The sequence below is a fragment of the Daucus carota genome, chromosome 3 (assembly GCF_001625215.2).
Source record: "Daucus carota subsp. sativus chromosome 3, DH1 v3.0, whole genome shotgun sequence".
Lineage (NCBI taxonomy): Eukaryota > Viridiplantae > Streptophyta > Magnoliopsida > Apiales > Apiaceae > Daucus > Daucus carota.
In genome coordinates, this window is record NC_030383.2 from 46,228,190 (window position 1) to 46,252,573 (window position 24,384).

The 24,384-nt window shown below is 32.2% G+C and overlaps 3 protein-coding genes across 7 annotated transcripts; all 3 read left to right on the top strand.

The window, feature by feature from the left end:
• The first annotated feature begins 4,179 nt into the window (after positions 1–4,179).
• LOC108210373 (amino acid transporter AVT6A) lies at positions 4,180–7,664 on the top strand. The gene is made up of 6 exons (XM_017381621.2): positions 4,180–4,373; positions 4,791–5,379; positions 5,502–5,654; positions 5,778–5,981; positions 6,280–6,745; positions 7,230–7,664. The coding sequence occupies exons 2-6, from the start codon at positions 4,980–4,982 to the stop codon at positions 7,360–7,362; spliced, it is 1,356 nt and encodes a 451-aa protein (XP_017237110.1). The 5' UTR covers positions 4,180–4,373; positions 4,791–4,979; the 3' UTR covers positions 7,363–7,664.
• A 2,987-nt stretch (positions 7,665–10,651) lies between these two features.
• On the top strand, positions 10,652–17,592 carry LOC108212555 (biogenesis of lysosome-related organelles complex 1 subunit 2). 5 transcript variants are annotated; one of them, XM_064089101.1, is made up of 3 exons: positions 10,652–10,853; positions 12,326–12,492; positions 15,710–15,861. In XM_064089101.1, exons 1-3 carry the CDS (start codon positions 10,764–10,766, stop codon positions 15,774–15,776), a joined length of 324 nt encoding a protein of 107 aa, XP_063945171.1. In that variant the 5' UTR covers positions 10,652–10,763; the 3' UTR covers positions 15,777–15,861. The 5 variants fall into 5 exon arrangements, with proteins under 5 accessions (XP_063945171.1, XP_063945172.1, XP_063945174.1 ...); XM_064089102.1 differs by lacking the exon at positions 15,710–15,861 and adding an exon at positions 17,559–17,592 and having other exon boundaries at positions 10,655–10,853; XM_064089104.1 differs by lacking the exon at positions 15,710–15,861 and adding an exon at positions 17,552–17,573 and having other exon boundaries at positions 10,656–10,853.
• A 3,661-nt stretch (positions 17,593–21,253) lies between these two features.
• Positions 21,254–23,157, top strand: LOC108213783 (uncharacterized). The gene is made up of 5 exons (XM_017385572.2): positions 21,254–21,654; positions 21,762–21,820; positions 22,008–22,131; positions 22,570–22,625; positions 22,747–23,157. Exons 1-5 carry the CDS (start codon positions 21,570–21,572, stop codon positions 22,864–22,866), a joined length of 444 nt encoding a protein of 147 aa, XP_017241061.1. The 5' UTR covers positions 21,254–21,569; the 3' UTR covers positions 22,867–23,157.
• Positions 23,158–24,384: the final 1,227 nt, after the last annotated feature.

Here is a 24,384-nt window from a genome sequence, read left to right on the forward strand (position 1 = left end):
TATAATAATTTGTTTACAAGCTCAAGCTCCAATAATGCAAAGCTATATTCTTTCTTTGTATTTATATTTATATTTATTTAAGTTAACAAAAATTTTAATATGAGAGTCAAGATTTGACTAACTTATATAAGCAAAATGAAATTATATGACAGCATGGTCGGAGTAAAAATACTATTCATTGTGTATATATTTTTATGCCCGTATGAGATATGTGATCTTGGATATATATATTTTTTTTAAATAAAAATTGTCCCGTAAAATTGAACTCACATTGAAATTAATTTTTTATCATTATATTAATAATATTATTGTTGAAAGCCCACTTGAATAAGTACAAGTGCTTGAGACGATCGATTGAAGTCCACTTGAAAGAAATACATTTGGACAAAACCCTTACTTTGAATCGGGAGAGATCGTGTCTTTGGGTCATAGGTCATGAATAAGATGTTAAACTCCAACGTCCTCAACCCTAATTTTGCGAAAGTCCGTCCACTCCCATTCTCCTCGGCCAAGAATGAAGATTAAGAGAGCGTTATGAATATAATAGCCGGTACATATTTGGCATTCATTCATTCATAACTCACACACTCAAGAGCACTTGCAGTTTTTCTCAAAACTCACAAAAGATTAGCTAACTTATTTTCACATCAAATGTAAATTGGGGGATTGGGGAACACCCTCGCATTCTTCTCTTTACAAGTCATTGTTGATCGGCAGTTCAAGCAAAAAACTAGTTCCAAAATTTGGTGTCGTCCATGAAAATTATAAGCAAGCCCTTGAGAAACCAAAACACCAAACCAGAATAATCATGCTTACATGTGATATCAAATCTCCCTTAACCCAACCGGTCTGACTTGTCCCAAAACCTCCCCTCCCGCGATCACCCCTTGTGATTGGACTTCAGTGAGAGGGCAAAAGAAGGACTTGTGCCGATCTTTAAAGGACAATGATTGATGTTGCACAAGTGGAGATATAAGATGGCAACAAAGTCCAAAGAGAACGAGAAGGAACGGGAGAAAGAGAAGCAATCGTCCAACCTGGCCGAATGAAAATTGGCTCTTAACGTGAAGAAGTGAGAGGCCGATGGACTAAGGCTGAAGACCCTCCAACTGCAAAGGGAGAAGATAGAGGCGTTGGGAGGACCATGACGAGTTTTTATATCCAGAGTTATACTTGATGAGCGTGCATTTTATATTTTAATATTGTCCGTGTATTTTAGTTATGTTTCCCCTATTTAGATTTTTATTTAATAAATATTAGTATTTTATTATAGGATGTAGGGAATTTTAATTAAATATGGATCGGACATTTAATAGCAGAGATTATATATTAATTCGAATAAAATTCAAATTTTTAGACTAGTTGCGCATCATTTACTATTTACACTATATTCGGAATTCTACAAGCCTAAATAAGGTGATTCAAGAGCCCACATGGCCTTTAACTGAGAAGTGGTGTTGAATTTTTATGCCAGCCGCATCAACCTAGAATCAGAGTTTAAAAGTCAACTACAAATTTCCTTAATTTGAAAATTTATTTTGATTTGAAAATCTCAATAATTTGTATTATAAAAAGAATACTTTTATTAGAGATTCGATTCAGACGTAATTGGATATATACATGATATGAGATAGAGAAGAGAGACACGAAGAAAGGAGAAGCGAGAAGAAGAAGATTTTGGTCATTGAAGACTTTCAATGGATTTGTTTCATCTTTTCGTTTAAAATTCTCTCGTCAACTCATGTTGAGCACGATTGGATAGCCCAAGTGGTTGAGGGCTTATCCTCTGTTGGCCCAGGACCTGGGTTCGACTCTGGCTCATCTCGAGAATATCTTAAAACAGATACTCAAATTCTAAGGCTGTAAGCCACATTAGTCAAAAAAAAAAAAAATTCTCGAGAATATCTTAAAACAGATACTCAAATTCTAAGGCTGTAAGCCACATTAGTCAAAAAAAAAAAAAATTCTCTCGTCAACTCTTGTTATCACGGACATATTCTTTTTATTTTTGGTAGATTTTGAGACTTGCTGTATGGACTAATTTCATTATAGTTGGGATTTTTATAGAACTTTAACATGAGGATGTTGGTGTTTTTTTAAGTATTAAATTCTGAATTTGAAGACAAGTTGAAATACACTTACCCACATGTAACAACTTGCATAATTCACAAGTTCACAACAAAAATAAAAAAAACATTATGAATTTTCAGCTCCATTTATCCAAAATAACTATAAGACCAAGACCAAGTTCAATAGAAAAAAAGGAAAAAAGATTAGAAAATTGATTTTTTTTTCAAGAGATCAGTAATTTAAAACCTTTTCAACTAAAAATAATATATGCTATATATTGACACATGTCTAAAAATATATAATATTATATATTCAAATATGTATTTAGCCTGTCAAAAATATATTATTTATTTAAAAATATTAAAAATTTAAAAAATATTAAAATGGCTAGGTATAAGGTTTTTTTTTGAGAGAAACTAGGTATAAGTTTTTTTGACGTACTAGCTTTTAACCCGTGCGAAGCACGGGCGGTATATACTTCGTAATTTATTATTTATAATTTAAATTTTAACATCATTTTATTAGTATTTTAGTATTAATGGATTGAATTTTAATTAAATTATATTATTCAACTGACTATATTTTCTCCCGATTACTTAATAATGGTAAAACCCTAATATATATATTAGGATTTTAGTACATTTAATCCGAATTTAGTACACATAGATTTAAAAATAAAAAAAATCTAAAAATTCTAATCTTTTCCAAACATGGCCGATGTGTAATACCTTTGAAAGATTCAGTAATCTAATCAATCGAATTTCAACGTAATTTTGTAATCTTGATTTTTTTGACAACAATAACTTCTAAGATTAGAGTTAGAAAGGGTTATGTAATGGTTATATTGAAATAGAACACGCTAAAGTTAAAAAGAGTTATATGAAGGTTCTTGTTAAAAAAAATCTTCAAAATTGTATATTTATAATTTTATTTATAACATCATTATAATTTTTTTAATGAAATATTATATGATAATGTATTGTTATAAGTGTTTTTAGTATTTGAAACTGTTTATAATACTAATAGACTCCACATTTGTAGACTTGTAGTACCAAAAGGAGAGTACCAAACCAAAAAATCTATATACTATACTATAATAAGCTAACATGGGTATAATTTGTATTCCAAGGTTTTAGTTATATTTTTTGGTTTGGTACTCTCCTTTTAGTACTACAAGTCTACAAATGTGGAGTCTATTAGTCTTACATTATTAAACAGTTTCAAATACTAAAAACACTCATAATAATACATTATCATATAATATTTCATTAAAATTTTTTTAATGATGTTATAAATATACAATTTTGAATATTTTTTTTTAGCAAGAGCCTTCATATAACTTTTTTAACTTTAACGTGTTCTATTTAAATATAAACACGAACTATTACATAACTATTTTTAACTCTAATCTTAAAAGTAGTTACTGTTGTAAAAAAACCAAGATTACAAAATTACGTTGAAATTCGATTGATTAGATTACTGAATCTTTCAAAGGTATTACACGATCGGCTATGTTTGGAAAAGATTTGAATTTTCTGATTTTTTTTTTAATTTTTAAATGTACGTGTACTAAATTCGGATTAAATGTACTAAAATTCTAATGTGTATATATATATTTATTCGGGTTTGTCCATTTTCAAGTAAACGGTTGATTATAATTCAATCCATTAATACTAAAATACTAATAAAATTATGTTAAAATTTAAATTATAAATAATAAATTACGAACTATATATCCGCCCGTGCTTCGCACGGGTTTAAGGTTAGTATAACTAAAACTTTGGAATACAAATTATACCCATGTTGACTTATTATAATATAGTAAGTATAGATATGAAAAGATCCAAAGTATTAACGCGATAGTATAAATTTAAGTTTATATTTATATACAATAAATTAAAATAAATTTTGATAAAATGCCGAAAACGAGCCTAAATGGTTAGTAGAATGGACTTGTCATTTCATTCCAACAGCCTAAACAGAACTACTTGTGTGTTTAAACACTGTAACCGATGCGCACATTTGACAACTCCTCTTGCCCCCATTCTTCCACGGGCAAGGACCCCACCATCCCATCCTTATGCTATCTCCACTTTATTACCTTCTATGATAACGCACATCTCCTCTTCCCCCACGTTGTTTCCAAATCCAAACAACATCTATCTCTGATATCCTCAGCACATGAACACAAGCACAAATTATACGGAACAAAAATTAGATTGAATATATATTTTTTTTGTTCTGTTTTGTGCAAAGGTGCAGCCAAACATGTTACGGCGAAAGGGATGGCTAGTACTGTACAGGTGCATGTGTAAACCGTGGACCAAACTTTGCACTTTCTAATCATATGTATCATTATCTGTATATTGTTAAGTATCAAATTAGGGTTGTTTTTCATTTTAATTTTTGTCTTGTCCTCGATTATTTACGACTTCTGTGTTCTAGTACTCTTCTTGGATTCTTTGTGTTTTACTAGTAAATATTTTTCGTTAACAAGAGGTCGATGGTTCGAGGATGAGGATATAAGCGGTGTCAAATTCTACTTGGCTACTTTATTAGTGAATTGTTCTTGCACTTGATTTCTTGTTTACTAATCAGCCAATGTTTGGTTTAAGAGATCAATTAGATTGTTATTAGTATCTCATTATTGTTTATTGAATTTTTTTATTTGTCTATGATTTTGCAAAAGCTTTTGCTCATTAATTGTTTATTTGTGTCAGTCCAGCTGTATATACAATCATTGCCACCAGCTTTTGCTATCAATGATATTGGAGAGGATCTGATTTCTAAATGAATTATTAGACTACAAAGCTCCTATTCACAATTGTCGGTGTTAGTTTCATATTTCTGAAAACAAAGTTTAGGCGTTTTGGATTTTTCATACAGAAATCGGTAAAAGCTGCACAAATATGACTTCCAGTGAGAAATCAGAAAGTGGTCTGAGGGTTGATTATAGGGCACCTTTGTTATCAAGAATTGATGATGACGTGCCGGTGGAGAAACGCAAAGGAGCTTCTTTTGCTGGATCAGTGTTTAATCTATCATGTTCGATTGTGGGTGCTGGGATAATGAGTTTGCCTTCAACTTTTAAATTGTTAGGAATTGTTCCTGGCACTTTACTTGTTATTATTGCTGCATTCTTAACCGAGGCTTCTGTTGAGATGTTGCTTCGATTTAGTAAGCCTGGTTCATCATTTTCCTATGGCGATGTCATGGGTGATGCATTTGGAACTAGTGGAAAGGTGTTGTTGCAGATATGTATAGTAATCAACAATATTGGTGCTGTTATCATTTACCTGATCATTACAGGTGCAACTCCACTGCTCCCATTTTCTTCTATTACCATTCTGCTCTTATAAACAAGGTTTTCCATTTGTAGTGTAGTCCAATTTCATTGGTAAATGAATTGAATTTTCTCTTTTATTATGCAGAGGATGTGATTTCTGGTTCAACTTCAAGTGGGATTCACCATGCTGGCATTTTAGAAGGATGGTTTGGTGAATTTTGGTGGACTGGGCGTGCCTTTGTGCTTCTCGTCCTAACTACATTTGTTTTTATTCCTTTAATATGTTTTAAGCGGATTGGTTAGTAATTATCTCCTACATTGACTTGTAAGTTTAAGCAGGTCTCCTGTCTGGTATATTTCCTAGATTGATGCATAGCAGTAGCATATACTAAGTTGAAACTACTATCTTATGCTGTTGCAGATTCATTGAGATTCACTTCTGCTATATCATTTGTTCTTGCTGTACTGTTTATTGTTGTGCTGATTGGCGTAACAATATACAAACTGATTGAGGGAAGCATAAAGACACCTACATGGTTTCCAGAAGTTGATAGCGCAACATCCTTCCTAAATCTTTTCACTGCAGTTCCGGTTCTTGTTTGTGCATATTTATGTCACTTCAATGGTAAGCAAATTGATCATCTCTTCATCTCCTTATATACAGGGTATATCTCATATCCATATGTCTAGTCAACTTTTGTTTCTCGGACTTACATCTTGAATTAATATCATGCTTGTCAATCTCTATTATTTTTGGGTTTGTGTACTATTTGCATGTGTAATCAGTCACTGAGGAGTGAGGAGAGATGGGATAGAGCCACACTTGCTTGAAATGAGTTATTTTGTTATAAGCTAGCCTTACTTAGCAACTTAAATTCAGAACTATTCTTTCTCATTATCTGTTTTAATATTCTTATTTGCAGTACATACAATTGAAAACGAGCTTGGAGATTCACCTAGGATGCAAGCTGTTGTTCGAACCTCACTTGTTTTTTGTGCAGCAGTATATCTAACGACAGGCTTCTTTGGGTTTCTTCTGTTTGGCGATTCAACTCTTTCAGATGTGCTCTCCAACTTCGACACCAACCTTGCAGTTCCCTACAGCTCTCTTATCAACAGCATTGTTCACATCAGCTATGCATTACATATCATACTTATATTTCCTATCATATTTCACCCACTGAGGCTTAATTTGGACGGCCTCCTTTTCCCCTCAGCAAGGCATTTTCTGTCGCACAACATAAGATTTGCATTCATAAGCATGGGACTTCTCGCGGTGTGTCTTTTTGGAGCAATATACATACCAAGCATTTGGATAGCTTTCGAGTTCGCTGGTGCAACAGTAGGGGTTATGCTTCTTTTCATATTTCCTGCTGCCATCACCCTCAGGCAAGCACTTCCTTCCCTACATATTTGCTTTGGGAGCAAAGAAACACCGTGAAGGGGAATTGAAGTCAAAACACAATACACATATCCTAATTAAGAAAGACACCAACTGTTTTAACTGCACATAATATAGTTATTCTTTAAGAAATTAGGTAATCAAAAATTCATTAAAAATTGAAAACAGCCTCCTAAAATAACCCTTGGACGGGACAATATCATCAAATCCAGCAGATTAAAACAGGATGTTAGAACTTTAATATAAGGAAAAAAAAAGCATTGGCCTGATTATTGAACTCTGTTGAAGTGAACCTGTGGGTGTCGTCGTAATATCTCTGGTACCTGGATCTAACTTTCGTTTACTCATACTTAGATGCAAAACTTTCAGCTGTTCTTTCTAATGATAAACATAGATTGATTCTGATCCTCAATAGTATGAACAGAAATATTTGAAGCATCATGCTCACATGCGATCTTTGTGTGATTTCAGGGACTATCATTCTATAGCAACAAGGAAAGACAAGTTTCTAGCTGTTGTTATGATCATTGTAGCAGTGTTCTCAAATGTAGTGGCTATATACAGCAATGCACACTCTTTGCTTTACAATTCGAACAACTCCTAGTCACTATATGTGCATCAATGCTTGTTGATTACAATGCAGGGGAGGGAGGATTGCATGGAGCTCACGGCAATTCTTGTTGCTAACATTCAAATGATTCAGCTAGATATAGCAGCTGCACCTTCATAGTTCATACTCTGTCCCGTCATGTATCATGTAATTTGCAAATATAGTTGGATGTAATTGCAAGTATAAACATTAGTATTACTGCACCTACTCTTTTCAGTTTTCACCACAGTATTGGTGATAATTAAAGTTGTATATTAAATTATACAAGCCTGGTAATCTAGTATGGTTATTGGCCACTGTTTTGGAGTGTTTTATTGTAGTGATTAAATAGACAAGTCTTGCCATCAGTATTTGCAACATTTTAGAACTGGGTTCATTTACCAAGTACAAGTTAGGTGCAGGGAAGTAGTGCCAAGGCTGGGCTGGTGTGACGAACCATGATAATAAATTTAAATTATTGGTATGCAATTTAAGTTCCTTTTCTTTTCAAATCATTGATTTATTATGTCTAATCTCCTAACTAATTGACATAAAAAGGAACTGCTCTTAATTATCATAATAAGAAGTGTTTCATTTAAGTTCTTTTTTCACGTTTTCTTTCTTTGCTAGAAAAGAAAAACACTTTCATTAATCAGAATAAAACACGGGACAAATCCCCAACTGTTCATACAACTATGTTGGAACACGTTTAGAGCATCTCCAACCCTCACAAACCCTTAGCTAAAAGTCCATGTGGCTTTCCAAAATTAAATTTTATAGCCAATGTTCACAAAAAATAGAACTCCAACCACAACAACTCCTTGTGTATAATTATAGCCATCCCCTATGGATGGCTATATTTGTCGATCCGCTACAGATCTATAGCGAATTCCACGTCATCTCCCGCAATTTATTTTCCTCCTTCCTACTGATTACATATTATTTATTACCATATTAAACTGATATATTCTATTTATAACAATCTAAATATTAATAACATACTATTTTTAAATTATAACCAATCAATATAGCCAATACCATTGAAGCACAATGTCTTACAGGTTCGGCAAATTTTACATAATGTCTTACAGATCCAATTTAGCCAACGATTATAGCCAACGCCGTTGGAGATGCTCTTAGGTGAGTAGATATTCAGTTTGAACTTTAGTGAATTAATACATCATTTAAATAATTATAATTGAATACTATCAAAAATTTTAATATAATATATAATTATGATCAAGTATCATATAATTTTTTAAAATAATTTAAAATTTAGTCGAATAACACATGATTCGGAGAATGGAAAAGATTTCTCTAGAATAATGGTACCTCCCCAAATCAATCAATATATATATATAAAGGAGGATGCGGACGTCTCTAGAATTGCTCGATTCAGTCTTCTAATTTTTCTTAAATTTCGGATAGAAAATATAGTTATAATTCAAAAAATCATGTTCAAGAATTCTAAAAGTAACACGATTCTTTTTTTATTGAATTCTAAAGATGATACAATTCTTTTCCTTCTTATTTAGTATTTCTTATTAAATTCTAAAGATGATACAATTTTTTTCTTATTTAGTAATCCTAAAAGAAATAGAACTATATTAAAAAATCAGGTTCAAAGATTCCAAAAGTTAATACAATTCTTTTCTTTTTGGATTCTAAAGATAATACAATTCTTTTCTTATTTAGGAATCCTAAAAAGAGTAGGATTTTATTTATTTAAACTAACAATCATATATAAAATACAATTTATATTTAAGATTTGTAAGATTATACGTACGATTTTTACTTTCAATTTAGTCTCATAATTGTTTTTTAAATTTCGTATAGGTAATAAAGGATTGCAAAGATAATAATCATTAAAAATACTAATAGCAAAAAAATTAGAACCATAAAAGAGTAATAATTTTTAAGTAATAAATAGGAATTATAAAATAAAAATAATTAACAAAAAAATAGGATATATAAAATAGGAAACATATATTGATTTTATAATAATGTAAATGATTCTTTATTAGTATTGTGTTTGACGGGCACGGGAGGCGGCCCAAACCAATTTTTATCTGAATAATAATAAATTTTCTATTAGTATTATTTTTGACGGAAAAGTGCCTAATATAATTTTTTATCTATGTTATAATATTTTTTTTGTTAAAACGGTACCACAATTCAAAATAATTTTTTATCCAATTATAATTATAATTAAAAAAATCAGGTTGAAGGATTCCAAAACTTAATACAATTCTTTTTTTTTTCTGGATTCTAAAGGTAATACAATTTTTTTCTTATTGAGGAATGCCAAAAGGAATATGATTATATTTATTTAAACTAATAATCATAGATAAAATACAATTTATATTTAAGATTTGTAAGGTAATGCGTACAATTTTTATTTCCGATTTAATCTTATAATTTTCTTAAATTTCGAATAGAAAAAATAAGTGATTGTAAAGATAATAATCATTAAAAAACTAATACCAAAAATATTAGAAGCATAAAAAAATAATAATTTTAAACTAATAAATAGGAATCAAAAAATAAAAATAATTAACATATAAAATAATACATATAAAATAGGAATCATATATTGATTTTATGATAATGTTGATCAGTATTGTGTTTGACGGGCACGGGAGGCGGCCCAAACTAATTTTTATCTAAATAATAATAATTTTTCTATTAGTATAATGTTTGACGGAAAAGTGGCTAAAATAGTTTTTTTATCTATGTTATAATATATATTTTTGTTAAAACGGGACCACAGTTTAAAATACTTTTTATCCAATTATAATCTTTAATTTTATCATAATTAGAATAATTTTTATTAGTATGTGTTTGACAGTAAGGCGACTCAAACTAATATCTATACTATAATGTTTTGTTATTGGTATTGTGTTTGATAAGAGAGCGGCTCAAACTAATTTTGATCTAAATTATAGTATTTAATTTTATCATAAAAATAATAAATATGGATTAATATTGTCTTTGACGGGAGGGTGGTTCGAACTAATTTTATTATTAGTATTGCGTTTGACAGGATGACCATTTAAACAAATTTTTATACCAATTATAATATTTTTTATTTGTGATATGTTTAATGGGAAGATGATTCAAAATAATTTTTATGCTATTATAATACTGATTCATATCAAAATTTATCAAGCCGCCGCGAAGCGCGGCTTTTTTCACTAGTTTTATTTATAATTTAGAATAAAAATTTCCTTGATTGAATAGATTAAATTCATGATCATGATGCTCACACGAAGGTAAGTATTTTCTAGTGTCCTAATTGTTGAAACTTTCTTGAAATATATTCTGGATATATAAAAATTGAAGCTACTCACACAAGTGACACGCACACAGCGTTAATTGATAGAGGGCCAATCTAACTTGTATCTGAGAGTCTCAAAATGGGGGAAGCCAAGGAAAGAGACGAACTGGGAGAGTCAATTAACGATCTATTCACCAGTGTCTTCACCATGATCAAAGGCGAGCTTCAGGTCCTCTCTTTACCCCTTGTTATTGTTCAATTTGATTTCGGTGTTCGTCAACTCTATATAATTACTATTCATATGATTCGGATTGTTGTTTGGTGATTTGCGCTGCTAGGATTTTGTACTTGCGAATATCCGTGCACAAATTCGTGAGGTTGAGCTCACTCTAGTTTAATCAGAGAATCAGAAAACACGGTTCTAGTTATGTTATGTAATTGTACTATACTACTAGTCATGTTGCTCGTGATAATGAAGTTATCTTGAATAGAAAACTACTTAAATGACTTTTTTAAACTGTGTTTAAAAATTCAGTAACGAATTTACGACTAGCACCATATATCCCGATACAGGGTGGATTTAACTTTTAATGTCAACTTGAACCCTAAGCTTGTATGCCTGGATGCTAGTATGGATACCTACTGATGAAACTGTACAAATTTTGTTCCGTTGTTTATCCTATTTCTTTCATTCCGATTTCCGACCAAAATGATTGTAAGAAGTTAGCAAAGCACTACAATTGAGCTTGTCATTTTATAGGAAACAGTGTCATAAGCTTGTTGTCGTCCTCTTTTGTTTCTCCATATTACACTCTGCATAGACCTAAAATATTGTAGATAAATGACAGCAATAACCGCCACATGCATCCTAAAAGTCTTATTGATAATTGGTTGTGCTCAAGGCACGTAAGGTGTGAGATAAGCACCATATTTAGAAGCCCCGACATCCGAACTGCATGGAAATAGTAAAGTGACATGAGACTTGGGGCTTGAAAGAAGCATTTGTACCAATATAGTACAATTAAGTATACAATGTGCTAAATGATATTGTAGATGCAAGCCATCCAGTTGACTCCAGTTCATACTTATGGACACAGGTGCTAGATGAGTGACCAGGATCTGCTGTAAGTAGCCATTACAATAATGCAGACTTCTGGCGCCATTGTATCTATTACAAAGAGCCAATTGTCAGGAGCTTTCCTTTTTTTTTTTTTTTTTTGTTCAGGCTAGTTCGGTGTCCATGTTACTAGACTTGATCGACTGTAACAGGATATAAGAAAGAATTGTTTAAACAACTACAGTTTTCATCGTAAGCAGGAGGCTTCCGTGAATAATAACCCCAAAAGAGTTGCAGTAACTTACTAGATGGTTGTCTAGTCCTACACCATCCAGTCTAACAGAGTAGTTTTGTAGGCGAGTGAAGGGGTCTGTATTATTAATACTATTGTAGCCCCCCCCCCCCCCCCCCCCCCCCGCCCCAATATAAAAAAATCTCTGCAGATATTGCAATATGGATATTTTTCAGAATATTTATGTGCATCTGTCTTGACCATTATCTTAGAGAACCAGAATTATATTTCTTTCTAATTATTACATGTATTTCATTGTCGTGATATTTTGTATCTTCTGAGCTCATTTGAGTTTGTAAATTGTAAGTGTATATTCTTCTACATATGTTGAACCGTTGTTTAAATCATCCAGGGAACGAATAACCTACTTGACCTTCTAGAGAAGATGAACCTGAAAGTGGCAGAAGAGTATAATGATCTTGGGGATGTGGCATCTGGATTAAGGGTTTTTGTTGAGCAACTGAAGTCAAAAAGTGGCAACTTTGACGAATACGTCCAACAGATTGATGCAATAGAGAGGCAAGTCACTGAATTCGAAGCTGTAATTTCAATGCTTGATAAACATGTTTCGATGTTGGAATCAAAAGTGCAGTCTGTTTACCAGACTCCGCCTCCCTGAAATTAATTGTTATTTGGTTTTCATATTAGTGTTCTGTTTTTTTTTACTCTGCAATAGTCCTGGTGTGAGTTTTATAAATAAATTGAATTTTTAAGGTATATATATGTACTGCTAAATCAGATTCCCTGCAATTTAGCTTACTGTTACTTAATTTTTCAGTTATCTTGGGCTCAGAGACCACTTATTAAAACAAAAATTCACTTGACATCTAGATTACTATTTAAATAGAAAATAATATATGTGCATAAGATATACCTATAGTAAATACTTATTGAGTAATTTTCAATTATTTAAATTGCTTTTAATAAATATGATCAAATATCGGAGTTCTGAGATTCGCGTTGCTATTCGTTCGAATAAATTTGGATTCAAAACTGTTACTTCTTTATACGATTATAATTAGCATTTATTTTATAACGAGTCAGATTCGATGTGAATCCAGATTACTAGGGTTCTTTTCAGCCCTGTAATTGGATGTGTATGAGCATTTGAATGACAATGTGATGGAACTTATTCTCGGTAAAATAACATAGTTATTGTGCAAATTTGTTAAAATATGTACAATTTCTGAATTCATTTGCCGCCCATCATTCTTCAAAGCAAGGTAGCAAAGTGTGGCATGTTACTATACCATTATATATAATTAGCCAGAGGATCTTTTGTCGTTAGTAGGCTCTTGACCTTCTAAAGATTGTAGGAAAAATTAAAGGGTTTAAATTCAACCACATAAAATAAAAATAAATAATATGTTTTCACTTTTAAGAGAGGAGACTAGATTTGATTCCTAATGACTGCTATTAATGTCATTGTATAGATTATATGTGTAAGAGTATATTAAAGAATCTATATTATTAAAAGTTTTTTGGGAAATACTATGATACATTTAATCATTACAATAAAACAACTTCTTGAATTATTTTTTGGAAGATGAGTTGTGAACATTTTTTTGATACATAAATTAAATAGAATTTTGAAAATTCACATTGGATATATGATAGTATTAGGCTTCATATGATAACAAGTGGATGGTTAAGTTTGAACTGAACGACTGGAATAAACTCGTTCAGATCATTTGTTTGAATATCTTAACCTCTGAATGAAGCCAAATTTATTTGACCGACTAAATCCAAATTTATCTGACCGAAAATTTAACAATTTATCAAATGACTCAAATTAACTGTCCAGAAATTTGATTAGTTCAAAATTTACCCATCCAGAAAATACTATTCGGATTCGTCAAATGGACCCTTAGTTCAAGCTAGCACGAAGTGTTGTGTGCAATATTGGTAGTATATGTATATCTTCAACATGTAACATTAGTTGTATAATTTTAATATTCTTATTAATATTATTAATAATCTATTGCAAATATTCTATATAGCACCAAAATTCGGTATGTGTATAGAACTATATAGTAGATACCATTATATGTGCATGGTTAAATGAAATAAAAACCAATTTATAAGTGAGAACCAATGAGAACCTCTAAGGTTCAACCAACATATAATTGGAGATAACCTATGGAGGCTTTTGGGTGTCACAATTAAGATAGAGAACACATAACGTTGAACATAATGAATTAGCTGAAACTTAGTAGTTGAAGTGTTGAATCTATTAAACTACTTTCTCAATTAAACAATATTTAACCCTTTAGTTCTAAGTGTTGAAGTGTGACCCTCAAGTGAGTATAAAGAAGTGAAGTTAGACTTCATGAAAAGTAAAACTTAAAGCTACTACAAAAAATCCAAATAAATTTATAAGAAAACCACAGTAAGCTCATTAGGTGTAAACTATAAACAACAATGACTTAGCAAACTCATATAGTACATTAAAATTATAATGTGTTGTTGGATGAAGTTGGTAACATAAAAATTTGAAAGTTGTCATAATCAAAGAGCAAACAGTGTATGTGGTTTCAAGTTCATTCAATGTAAACAATAAGCAACTATGACCAAGTAAACTCATAGTACAGTACTATTATATTTATTATGTGTTGTTGGACGAAGTTGGTAAGAAAAAAATTCAGATTTCAGAAGTTTTCGAATTAAAAAACAGGGCATGTATGTGGATGTTTTGTTGATGAATGCGATGAACACAAGATTCTATTGTGCGGGCGTATCAAGACTAGAGTGATGATGGGATTGTGCAGGTTGGGTTTTTGATCAAGTGCATCTATATATTGTGAAGAATTATCTTTTATAAAATATTAGTGATCGAAACTGAATACTCGTCTGACATGCTACATGCTGAAATTACGTCTCTTGTTGTCCCTGTCTTATTGTTGGACTTATCAGAGACCCCACCATAGCGTAGAATGATTAGTAATGTATATGAAATTATGAATGATAATCTTGGGGGCATTTGGATTGTTCATGGGATTGGGAACCGGGCATGAGGATGAAGGTTTCGGGGGGTCAATGGAATGGGAATGAAATGAAATACCAAGGTGTAGTTAGTGAGTGATTTATCCATCTTATGGGAATGAGATTCCCATTCCATTCCAAGCAACTAAAATCCTAATCCAAACACTAGCACATGGGATAAAGGTTCCGGTTCCTCGTTAACACATGTGATAAAGGATCCGATTCCTGTTAAACGGGCCCATTAACCATGGACCAAATGCCTCTTTAGTTGATGATAGCCATAGCCAGGTCACAAAATAACCTCAAGAGAAGGAACAAGGTCCTTGACTGCTTGTAGTGTTTTAAACTCAGTCATTAGATTTGATTCCTATGTTGTGTATCTTTGAAGTCACGTCAGCCTTCCTGACTATTTAGCCAGTGGCTTGAGACAGTTTTAATCAATTATTTATAATGCAATCTCTAGCCTTAGTTCTTCGGAATGTCATAATGATTGCAAACGTGTGTCTATAATTGGGTGTAGTATGTAATACACTTGTGGACAATCTGGTGGATGCACTTTGCAGAGTGAAGTTGAAATTTTTTGTGTAATTTTTGAAAATACCCATGCAATAATATCTAGGAAGATTTCATGTATGTTGTTGCTTTTGGTGTTAAAATAGGGTACATGATAAACTGCAATGGCAGCATATCAAGTAAAACTTAATGGATGCCATTTGGAACTTTTAAATGTTGATTTTATCCCTTATATCTGTAGGCAATACCTGGTGGATAACTCACTCAGGGTCAGTGATATTGCATCTTTATGTCTAAGCTATTATTGATAACCAGGGCCCAGGGGTAAGAAGTATAGGTCTATAGGATAGGATAGGAATGGTTCTATGTGGCATCTCTATATAGTTTCATTAAGCTATTTTATTTTCTATCTGAGAAACATTTTGTATTTAGTTTCTTACGAATTTTTAATCTTCATCTGTGACAATGCTTGTATTGCATTTGTATATTTAATTCTTGTAATGGGTACTGATGGATATTTTATTTAAAATAAATAAAGAATTTTGCATGTATATTACTTGTTGACCTGATACCCTATAACACGTCCATTTGAGTTCCATGAATTATACCGTAATTTTTTTGTCAGCCTTCTAACTGGAATATTTAGAATTAGCTTTTCAAAAAAGAATTTAATTCAAATGGTGAGTAATACAAGTTTCACATATTTAAATTTTTTTGAACACACACCCACACAAAAGAAGAATAATGAATTTTACATATTTAGAATTTTTGGAACACAACGCACAAAACGTGTCACGTGTGGTTCGGTCTCTTTAGGCATCAGGTTTGAGTTTTGTTCATTCCAAACCCATACCTAGTGTTTGGTGGATGAAAAACTAATTTAAAATTCATAATCATAACTCCGAGGTATGTTTTTTGATACCCAAGAGTGAGGTGTGTATGAGAAATTAAACTTATTTGTTATCATTTTTACCATTGTTTATATAATTTTATGTAAATGACTCAAATATATGAAATATCAAATAAATTTATTCAAGTTAATGACTCAATTTTTTTTAACCTAAACGTATTGATTCCAGCATTCAACCAAACACATGATATCGGGAATTATACCTCAACCTCGTAGCATTCGAACCCGATACCATTGAGCGAACCAAATGACCTAGAGATTTAAAAATGAGTGTTCATCCCCAAATTGTTGTGATTTAGCTCTGCTGCAACTTTATATAAGTAAACTAGTTAGAGGAATGAACACAAATTTTCTGGTCATGTTTTCCAGCAAAAAATGGAACTGGAGAGATCAGTTACGTAAAGTGGTCATGTTTCCCGACATATGATGAATGTCTTTTAAAAAGAAAAATAATATTGTTCTAAAGAAAGTATAGTCTGGCAAAAATCTTATTAACAAATTTATAAACTAACTGTAGATTGTGATACTGGATGTGTTGTCTCTCCAAATTCTTTAATATTTATTTTAGCTCAAGTATGTTTTCATGTATGGATATCATCATAACATAGAACAAATTTCTTAATACTTATCCATATAAGCTTGTCATTTCTTCGTCAACAGTGTCTTGTTTTCCTTTATTTTCCTCCATACTTCACTGAGATACCTGGTGACTTTGATCCTGACCTGGAATCTTGTAGATCTAACAAGGACTGTTTGTGTGGTGCAGAAGGCCATACTGATGATAATTTCATATTTCTACATGTATACTACAGTTGTTTGCACTGTATTTTCATAATAAATATTTATTATAAATAATTATTTTGAATTTTTTTTGAATAATTATTCTTGTTTAATAAAGCGAAACAGTTTTGTTTCACTTGATCCTGATATATTTGTGAAAGAATACATTAGTTTGACAAATACATTTGCAACCTGATGATATTAATAGTTCTTCACATGCATGGTTCTGCTTCTGCTCGCCATTACTCTTAAGTAACAATCCTGCTTGCTTAAGTTATAAGTTGTTATCTGTAGTTACTCATCTCGATGATTTCATTACAGAGTTTAAGCTCGGGTGAGTTTCGAATGCACAACTCATGTTTAAGGGGACCTTATAATGAATTAATTTGTCAGTATTTAGGGAATGGGAAATTGATTGAGCCAAGAAGGTCCAAGGGCAGCTGGGCAGGCCACCTTGGTAACAGTAGCCCCACGCCTCCCTTATTTCCCCTGTTTGTTGTGCCTGGCTGTAAAATTCATGTGTGTGGTTGTGCGTTTGTGTTTCCCATCCATCTGCGGTGCTGCATATATTTAATTTCGTATTATATGGTTGTATGAAACAGTTTCTTATGATTTATCATGGGGGAGGCTAACTAGCCACACAGGTTCGGTTTAAGTTTGAATTCCCTACTACCTAAACCAAATAATTAGATTGCTATACATAAAGATTGATTATTAATTATGCATGCCAATTTTGGTCAATAAAGATGTGTTTACATGTTAGACTTTGCAAGTATGAAATTACTTGCAGTAGATTCACCGCAAGGTGTGTGTAGTAAGACTTTTGAAAGTGTGGACGTGTAGTAGGTACCGAATGATAGAAGCAACTTGGCAAAGAAACACACTGATCTCAATGCGGAGCCACTAGAGTTAGGTTATAAAGTACTGACACGAAACTATATTAGTACTAATTTTTACATCAAATTTGACGCTGTTATTTTATGTATGCGTGTTCATACTCTATGTTACATGAACGTACATTTTAGTAATTCAATGCAACCTCACGTTCTTCCAGCTCTTCATTTTATGATCAGTGCTTCTTCCTACGGGGAATTGTATGCTTTTCGTGCTATTCATCGAGACGGCAAGACACCGACTCTATGTCGAGCACCTGTGCTGTGACCCTGAGATTATTTGTATTAAACTCAATTCCTTTCAACTCCTCCGGCTTCAGATTACAGTCTCTTTCAATTTTCAAGAAGTCAAATTGGCTGATATTCCACTAAATATTAAAAATACTTACTTATTATTTTAAAAAAAATTTAAATAAAAATAAAGTTATATTTTAAAATAGATTAGATATACTTTTTAATCATTTTTTTTTTATTTTTTCAATCATATAAAATACATATAAATTTCAGTTGAAATAGAGTCAAATTGACCCGTCTTTTCTAACTAGTCAAGAGGACATATTTTGAGATCGAATGGAGTAATATACTCGATCTATTCATTGATTTGACCTTCACATAGCAGGTTGAGGTCTCGGTCATTAACTAAATTAACAATCATTTCAACAACAACTGTAATTAATTAAGAACGGCCATGCACCATTCATTATCATAGAATCAAGAAAGAGTTCTTAGTTTGTCGATCCTTGATATCTTTCCGTATCATTTTATAAGTCGTTTGATTTTTTTCATGTATTTACGTGAGTCTTTAATCGATAGTGAAAGATGATGTTTTTAATTTTATTAAACAAAAATATTAATAATATTATACTTTGTTAATTTTTTTTAGTGGCGAATCTTATACTAGCCAGGGAGCTCGCTCATGCTCTAATCCCTGAAAGCAAAACTAGCTTTACATATTTGGTCAATCTCCGTGCCGAAGAATTACACTACGTACTACGTAGCATAAACATAACTACTATAAAACTCCCTTGTAAACTAGCAATGAAACTGTCCTGTAGCATTTTGTGAGATACTTTGACATGTTTGTATGTGCGTGTATCTTGCAGATACGCTGAATAAATAATACTACCTCGAAAACCCCTAACATAAAGGTATCCAAAGGGGTGTTTTTGTGATCACTTTGTTTTATACCACTACAATATGATGAAGCTGTGCAGAGAATCTCTGACTCCAAACTCCAAGCTTTGGAAACCTGACTGATTAAGTTTTTGTTTTTCTTTCTTTTTGTTTATATTTTCTCTCCTGCATCTTTTAGTTATTTGTTATGATAATAATTCATATGATAGACCAAGACATCAAGTCACTAAGGTAACAAGAAATAGGGCTGTACATTCAATCCGCTCAACCGCATCAACCGCAACAACCACCCGCAACCGATCCGTGTATTATGGATAACCGCACAATGTGGGCGGTCGCGGATGGATTTTTTAATAACCATTAATTTGCGGTTTGGTTGCGGATTCATTTTTTTTAAAACCGCAAAAAACCAACCGCAACCGTCAACCGCACATTATATAAATTTAAATATTTTTATTATATATGTTTATATATTTACATATAGATATTCACATAAATAAAAAAAATTACTAAATTAATGAAATTTGGACTCTTTGAGTAAGGCCCAATATAAATTAGTCAATGTGTCCATGACTGTAATTTATTTCATGCTCCAAATGGAAACTTATATCAGAGTGTATGATAGAACTTCTTTGTCTAACTATTTTAGCGGTTGAACCGCAACTCAAACCGCAACCAACCGCAATTACGTGGGTGGATTTTGTTGGTTTTTTTTAACCAACGGTTTGGTCGCGGTTTGAGATTTTAGAAAACCGCAAGTTGCGGTTTGGTTCGGTTATTACCCTCCAACCGAACCAATCCGAACCGCGTACAGGCCTAACAAGAAATGCTTGAAATCTGTACGTTATACTGTCAGTAATCATATATACCAAGTCCAAATACACTACAAAGGGGAGTACGTACGGAGACATACTTTATGAAATTGAAAAATTATACGAGTCACACGCGAGGAATTGATCTCAAGCCATGCATCATAAACAGGTGGAATTAGAATCTATTCCCAATAAAAATCAATTTCATCATTGAAATAAATAATACTATAAATATATTTTTATTACTCCCACAATCCCAAATTAGATGAGCTCGTTGAATTCGGGCACGCACTTTAAAGTCCATTGACCGCATAGCTACATTACTTATTTTTGAAATTTTATTTTTCCAAATAAAAATTTAAATATGAAATTTTTATTTACAAAAAAAAATAAAAAAATAAATTTCGGATCTATACAGTCAATGCACCTTAAGTTATGTGCCCAAAGTCAACTAGCTCATCTAATTTGGGATGGAGGTAGTATTATATTTTAATAACTCATGACATAATCCATCATAATATAAAATAGGCTTAATGACCTTTTAGCTCTCGAGGTTTGGATAAATGTTCCGATGCGGTCTCGATGTTTAAAGTCGTTCGATTCAACCCTCCAAGTTTTCCAAATGTACTTTTTAGCCCTTATAGCATATACCGGTATATAACGGGGTGAACAAAGTTGACATTTCACACGTGAGGGTTAAAAGGGGAATTAAACATCGAGGGTTTAAAAAGAACATCTAATGTATTTTAATATATTCTTTACGGGTTAAATGGAACGAGATGTATACTTTAGGGGTTAAAAGGTACGCCCAAACTTTACCCTGAATATGAATTGTCAAGTTTACCCTCTGTTATATACCGTTATTTGAAAAAAGGGCTAAAAGGTATAATAGTGAAACTTTAAGGGTTGAATCGAACGACTTTAAACATCGAGGCCGCATCAGAACATCCATCCAAACTTCGAGGGCTAAAAGGTCATTAAGCCTGTAAAAGTATCCAAATAAATAATTTAAACTGTGCCCTTATATATCTGTTACTAAATCGTAAGTCATTATTTTAAGATAGACCTAAATGGTCTTTAATTAGTAAACTAAGTTAAAAATTCCAATCAAATTTATTAATGCATAATTATAACTTACTAACCAAGAAATCTGCCCATACTGGACATATATACACACACTTGCAGGTTTACTTGATGCAAGTTTCAAAATCATACACACACACACACATATTGAAGCTTGAAAGACAAAAAGAATATTGAAGAAACCTAGCTACAAGTATCTGTGACTCATATGCCTAATTTAATTGTTTTTGCAGTTGGAGTAGACAAGTTGTGAATAAAGTATCTTTGTAATCTTGACTACTTTCAGTATCCCTAGCTTCTGCATCTACCAATGAGCCCAACCTTTTTTGTTTATACTAATCCAGGTGTTGAAAACCCTAGCTTTGACCCGTGTTTCAACTCTATAAAACCAGCTACACGCATTCTGTTTTTTCTCTTCAAGTTGTTGAACAAAATAAGATAACACATATATATCTCGCTTATAAAGCAATTGCAACTCAATTGATCAAGATGGCACTCATTAAGCTTGTAGGGTTACTATTGATGAGTCTTCTTTTTGTTTCCTTAAGGGGCTCTTCTGCAAATGTTCATCTAGGTAATAATATTGTACTGCTTCATTTCTTCGCATCACTATATATTTAATTAAACAGTAAATTTTTTATGAGTAGTATATCTGAATTGTTTCTTCAATTTTCATCGCAGGGAGGAAGATGAAAAGTGATAAGCTGATGGCAAGCAAAGAAAAATATACGCCTGAAATGGTAAGTGTATGTGCTTGTTAATTATTACGTCAAGTTTAAATTCTTTGGAAAATATTTGTTTAAAATTAGCCATTTTTCTGGTAGTGGATGATCCCTCCTCTCTCTCACACACACGCATTCGGATTTGTGTATAATTAAGGTTCTATATGATCTAATATTGGGCGGTATGTATGATCAATGTGAACAGGGAATACCTGCACAAGATTCTCTTGATGCTCATGTTGAGGAAGAAGGAGATGAAGCAAGAAAAATGGTGAACAAGGAAGATATTGATAATGAAGTGGAATCATCTAAGAAGCTGAAATCATCAGGTGCAGCCCATAATGCAAGAAAAACATCATGTAATAGACATCATGAGGATAAAGATGAGCATGTGAATTCATCATCTTCATGTAATATGCTTATTCATAAAAGTAGAATTATAGTGAGGAGGTTGAAGGTGGCTGCTTCTTCTTCTTCTATAGCTTTCAGTGCTGATTATTCTCGTTCACCAAAACATCATCCTCCTAAGAATAACTGATCAGTCCCCTAATTTAAGGCAATTTTGCTAATCCCTTCACTTTTACATGCATGTCTAATTAAGATCCCCTTCTCTTTTCTCTATACATTTCTAAAACTTTTGTGCATGTGAAATTAGTGTGAGCTCGTCCTTGTTCTATACTTGTTTACTATTGTTTGAAGTGTTGGTTCAAATTTCCAGTTTTTTAAACATTGAGAACTGAACAATAATTGAATATTTGTTATTGCAGATAAGTATGCATCACAAGAGTCTCTAGGAGGACACCAGCATCACGTGAACAATCAGGTTTAGTTTACTTAATTAATCTCCTACTTTAGTTTAATCTAATTAACAACAACTTTGCACACGCGAAAGAATATTATTGATGATTAATTATAATTAATTTGTTACGATATCATCGGAACAGGGACTTAACGAAGAAGAGTTGGAGGCAGCTGAACGGGAGGTGATGGAGCTGATGCGCAGGGATTACAGAAGCAAGCCTCGTCGAAAGCCACCAATTAATAACAACAAGCCGAATAATTAAGCAGCGAAGATGATGAAAAATTCGATCCATGCAAAAGCCCGAGTTGGTATAATTTAGGCTCACAATTTTGCCCCCGACTAGTAATACCAGTGAAGTCTACTAATTACACTAACACAGTATATTAATATGTATACTTGCTCGCAGCAGCTAGCTAGCTAGATCTTAATGTTTAGCTACATTTTAGTAATTTCATTTTTTTTTCCCCCTTTTACGACAGTTTGTTAATGTAATATCAGGATGTATGGATCGAGTAGACAGATAGATATGAAATTTCGTTAGTTCTTTGTACAATTGATATAGTACCTGCAAGCTTCTTGTTTTAGCACCCAACGAAATTTACATTAGACCCGTCTATATATATGATGTTGTGACTTCTGATGTAATTAATGAATTAATGGAGCCCTACAAATCTTAATAAGTGACTATATTTGACCGATCTTTAAAAACATATAATAAGATTCCACATCTTCTATTATCATATTAAATTGATATTATTTTAAATTATTATAAATAGAATATATTTTGTAAGTTGCATGCATTCTATTTGTAACTAGAAATACTAATCATAATAGTAATATATTATAATATAATCGAGATATATATATATATATATGTGTGTGTGTGTATATCGCCACTCTTGTTGAAGCATATATAATATCTTAAAAATTCGACAAATTTTATGTGTAATATCTTCCAAGTCATATTTAAACAACCACTTTTAGACAAGACTATTAAAGATATTGACGTACATATTTTACAGAAATGGCTTGTGCAACTGCCTTAATTAGCCATGCAAAAACTTGTCATCACTGGTACAATGTTTTCCCAGAAGCAACAAATAATTAGCTTTAGATGAGTTGGATCACGAAACTCGAGGAGCTTAATTTAGTGACATTGATGCTTCAATGTAAAAATTAGAGTAAACTTCACTACTTCAGTAACAAACGTTTAACATTTTCACATAATGATTTAATAAAACTATACTATATATAAATGGGTTTTGGTCCCTGACAACTGATTGTTAGGGAGACTTTATCTAACACGCGGAAAATTATAGCGGATACTAAAAAAAAAGTTTTAATCTGGACCCTTGAAATATAGATCCAGACGCCCCTGGAAGTGTGTGTTAAATAAACTGTCCCTGACAACCAGTTCGGGGACCAGGACCCTATATATATAAGCTAGAACTGTTATAAACTGACACAAATAAAGACTTGGCCAAGACAACTCATATTATGGATAGATAAACTGTGACTTGTATTATGAGACTGTGGCGGAATATTTGTTAAAAACTCAGTCCCAAGCCCATTCAAAAACCCCATACCCAAATTTTGATTCAGGGAAAAAAATATCAACCTGTTCCATGGAGTACAATTACAATCACAAAGACAACATTGAATAAATACACACTCCTGAGCCTTGCATCATTGTAAAAGAAAAGCAAGTGAAAAAAAACCCCCACCAAAATAAGAGCATAACTTTGGAAAGCAAGCCTATATCTTAATGATCAACCGCCGC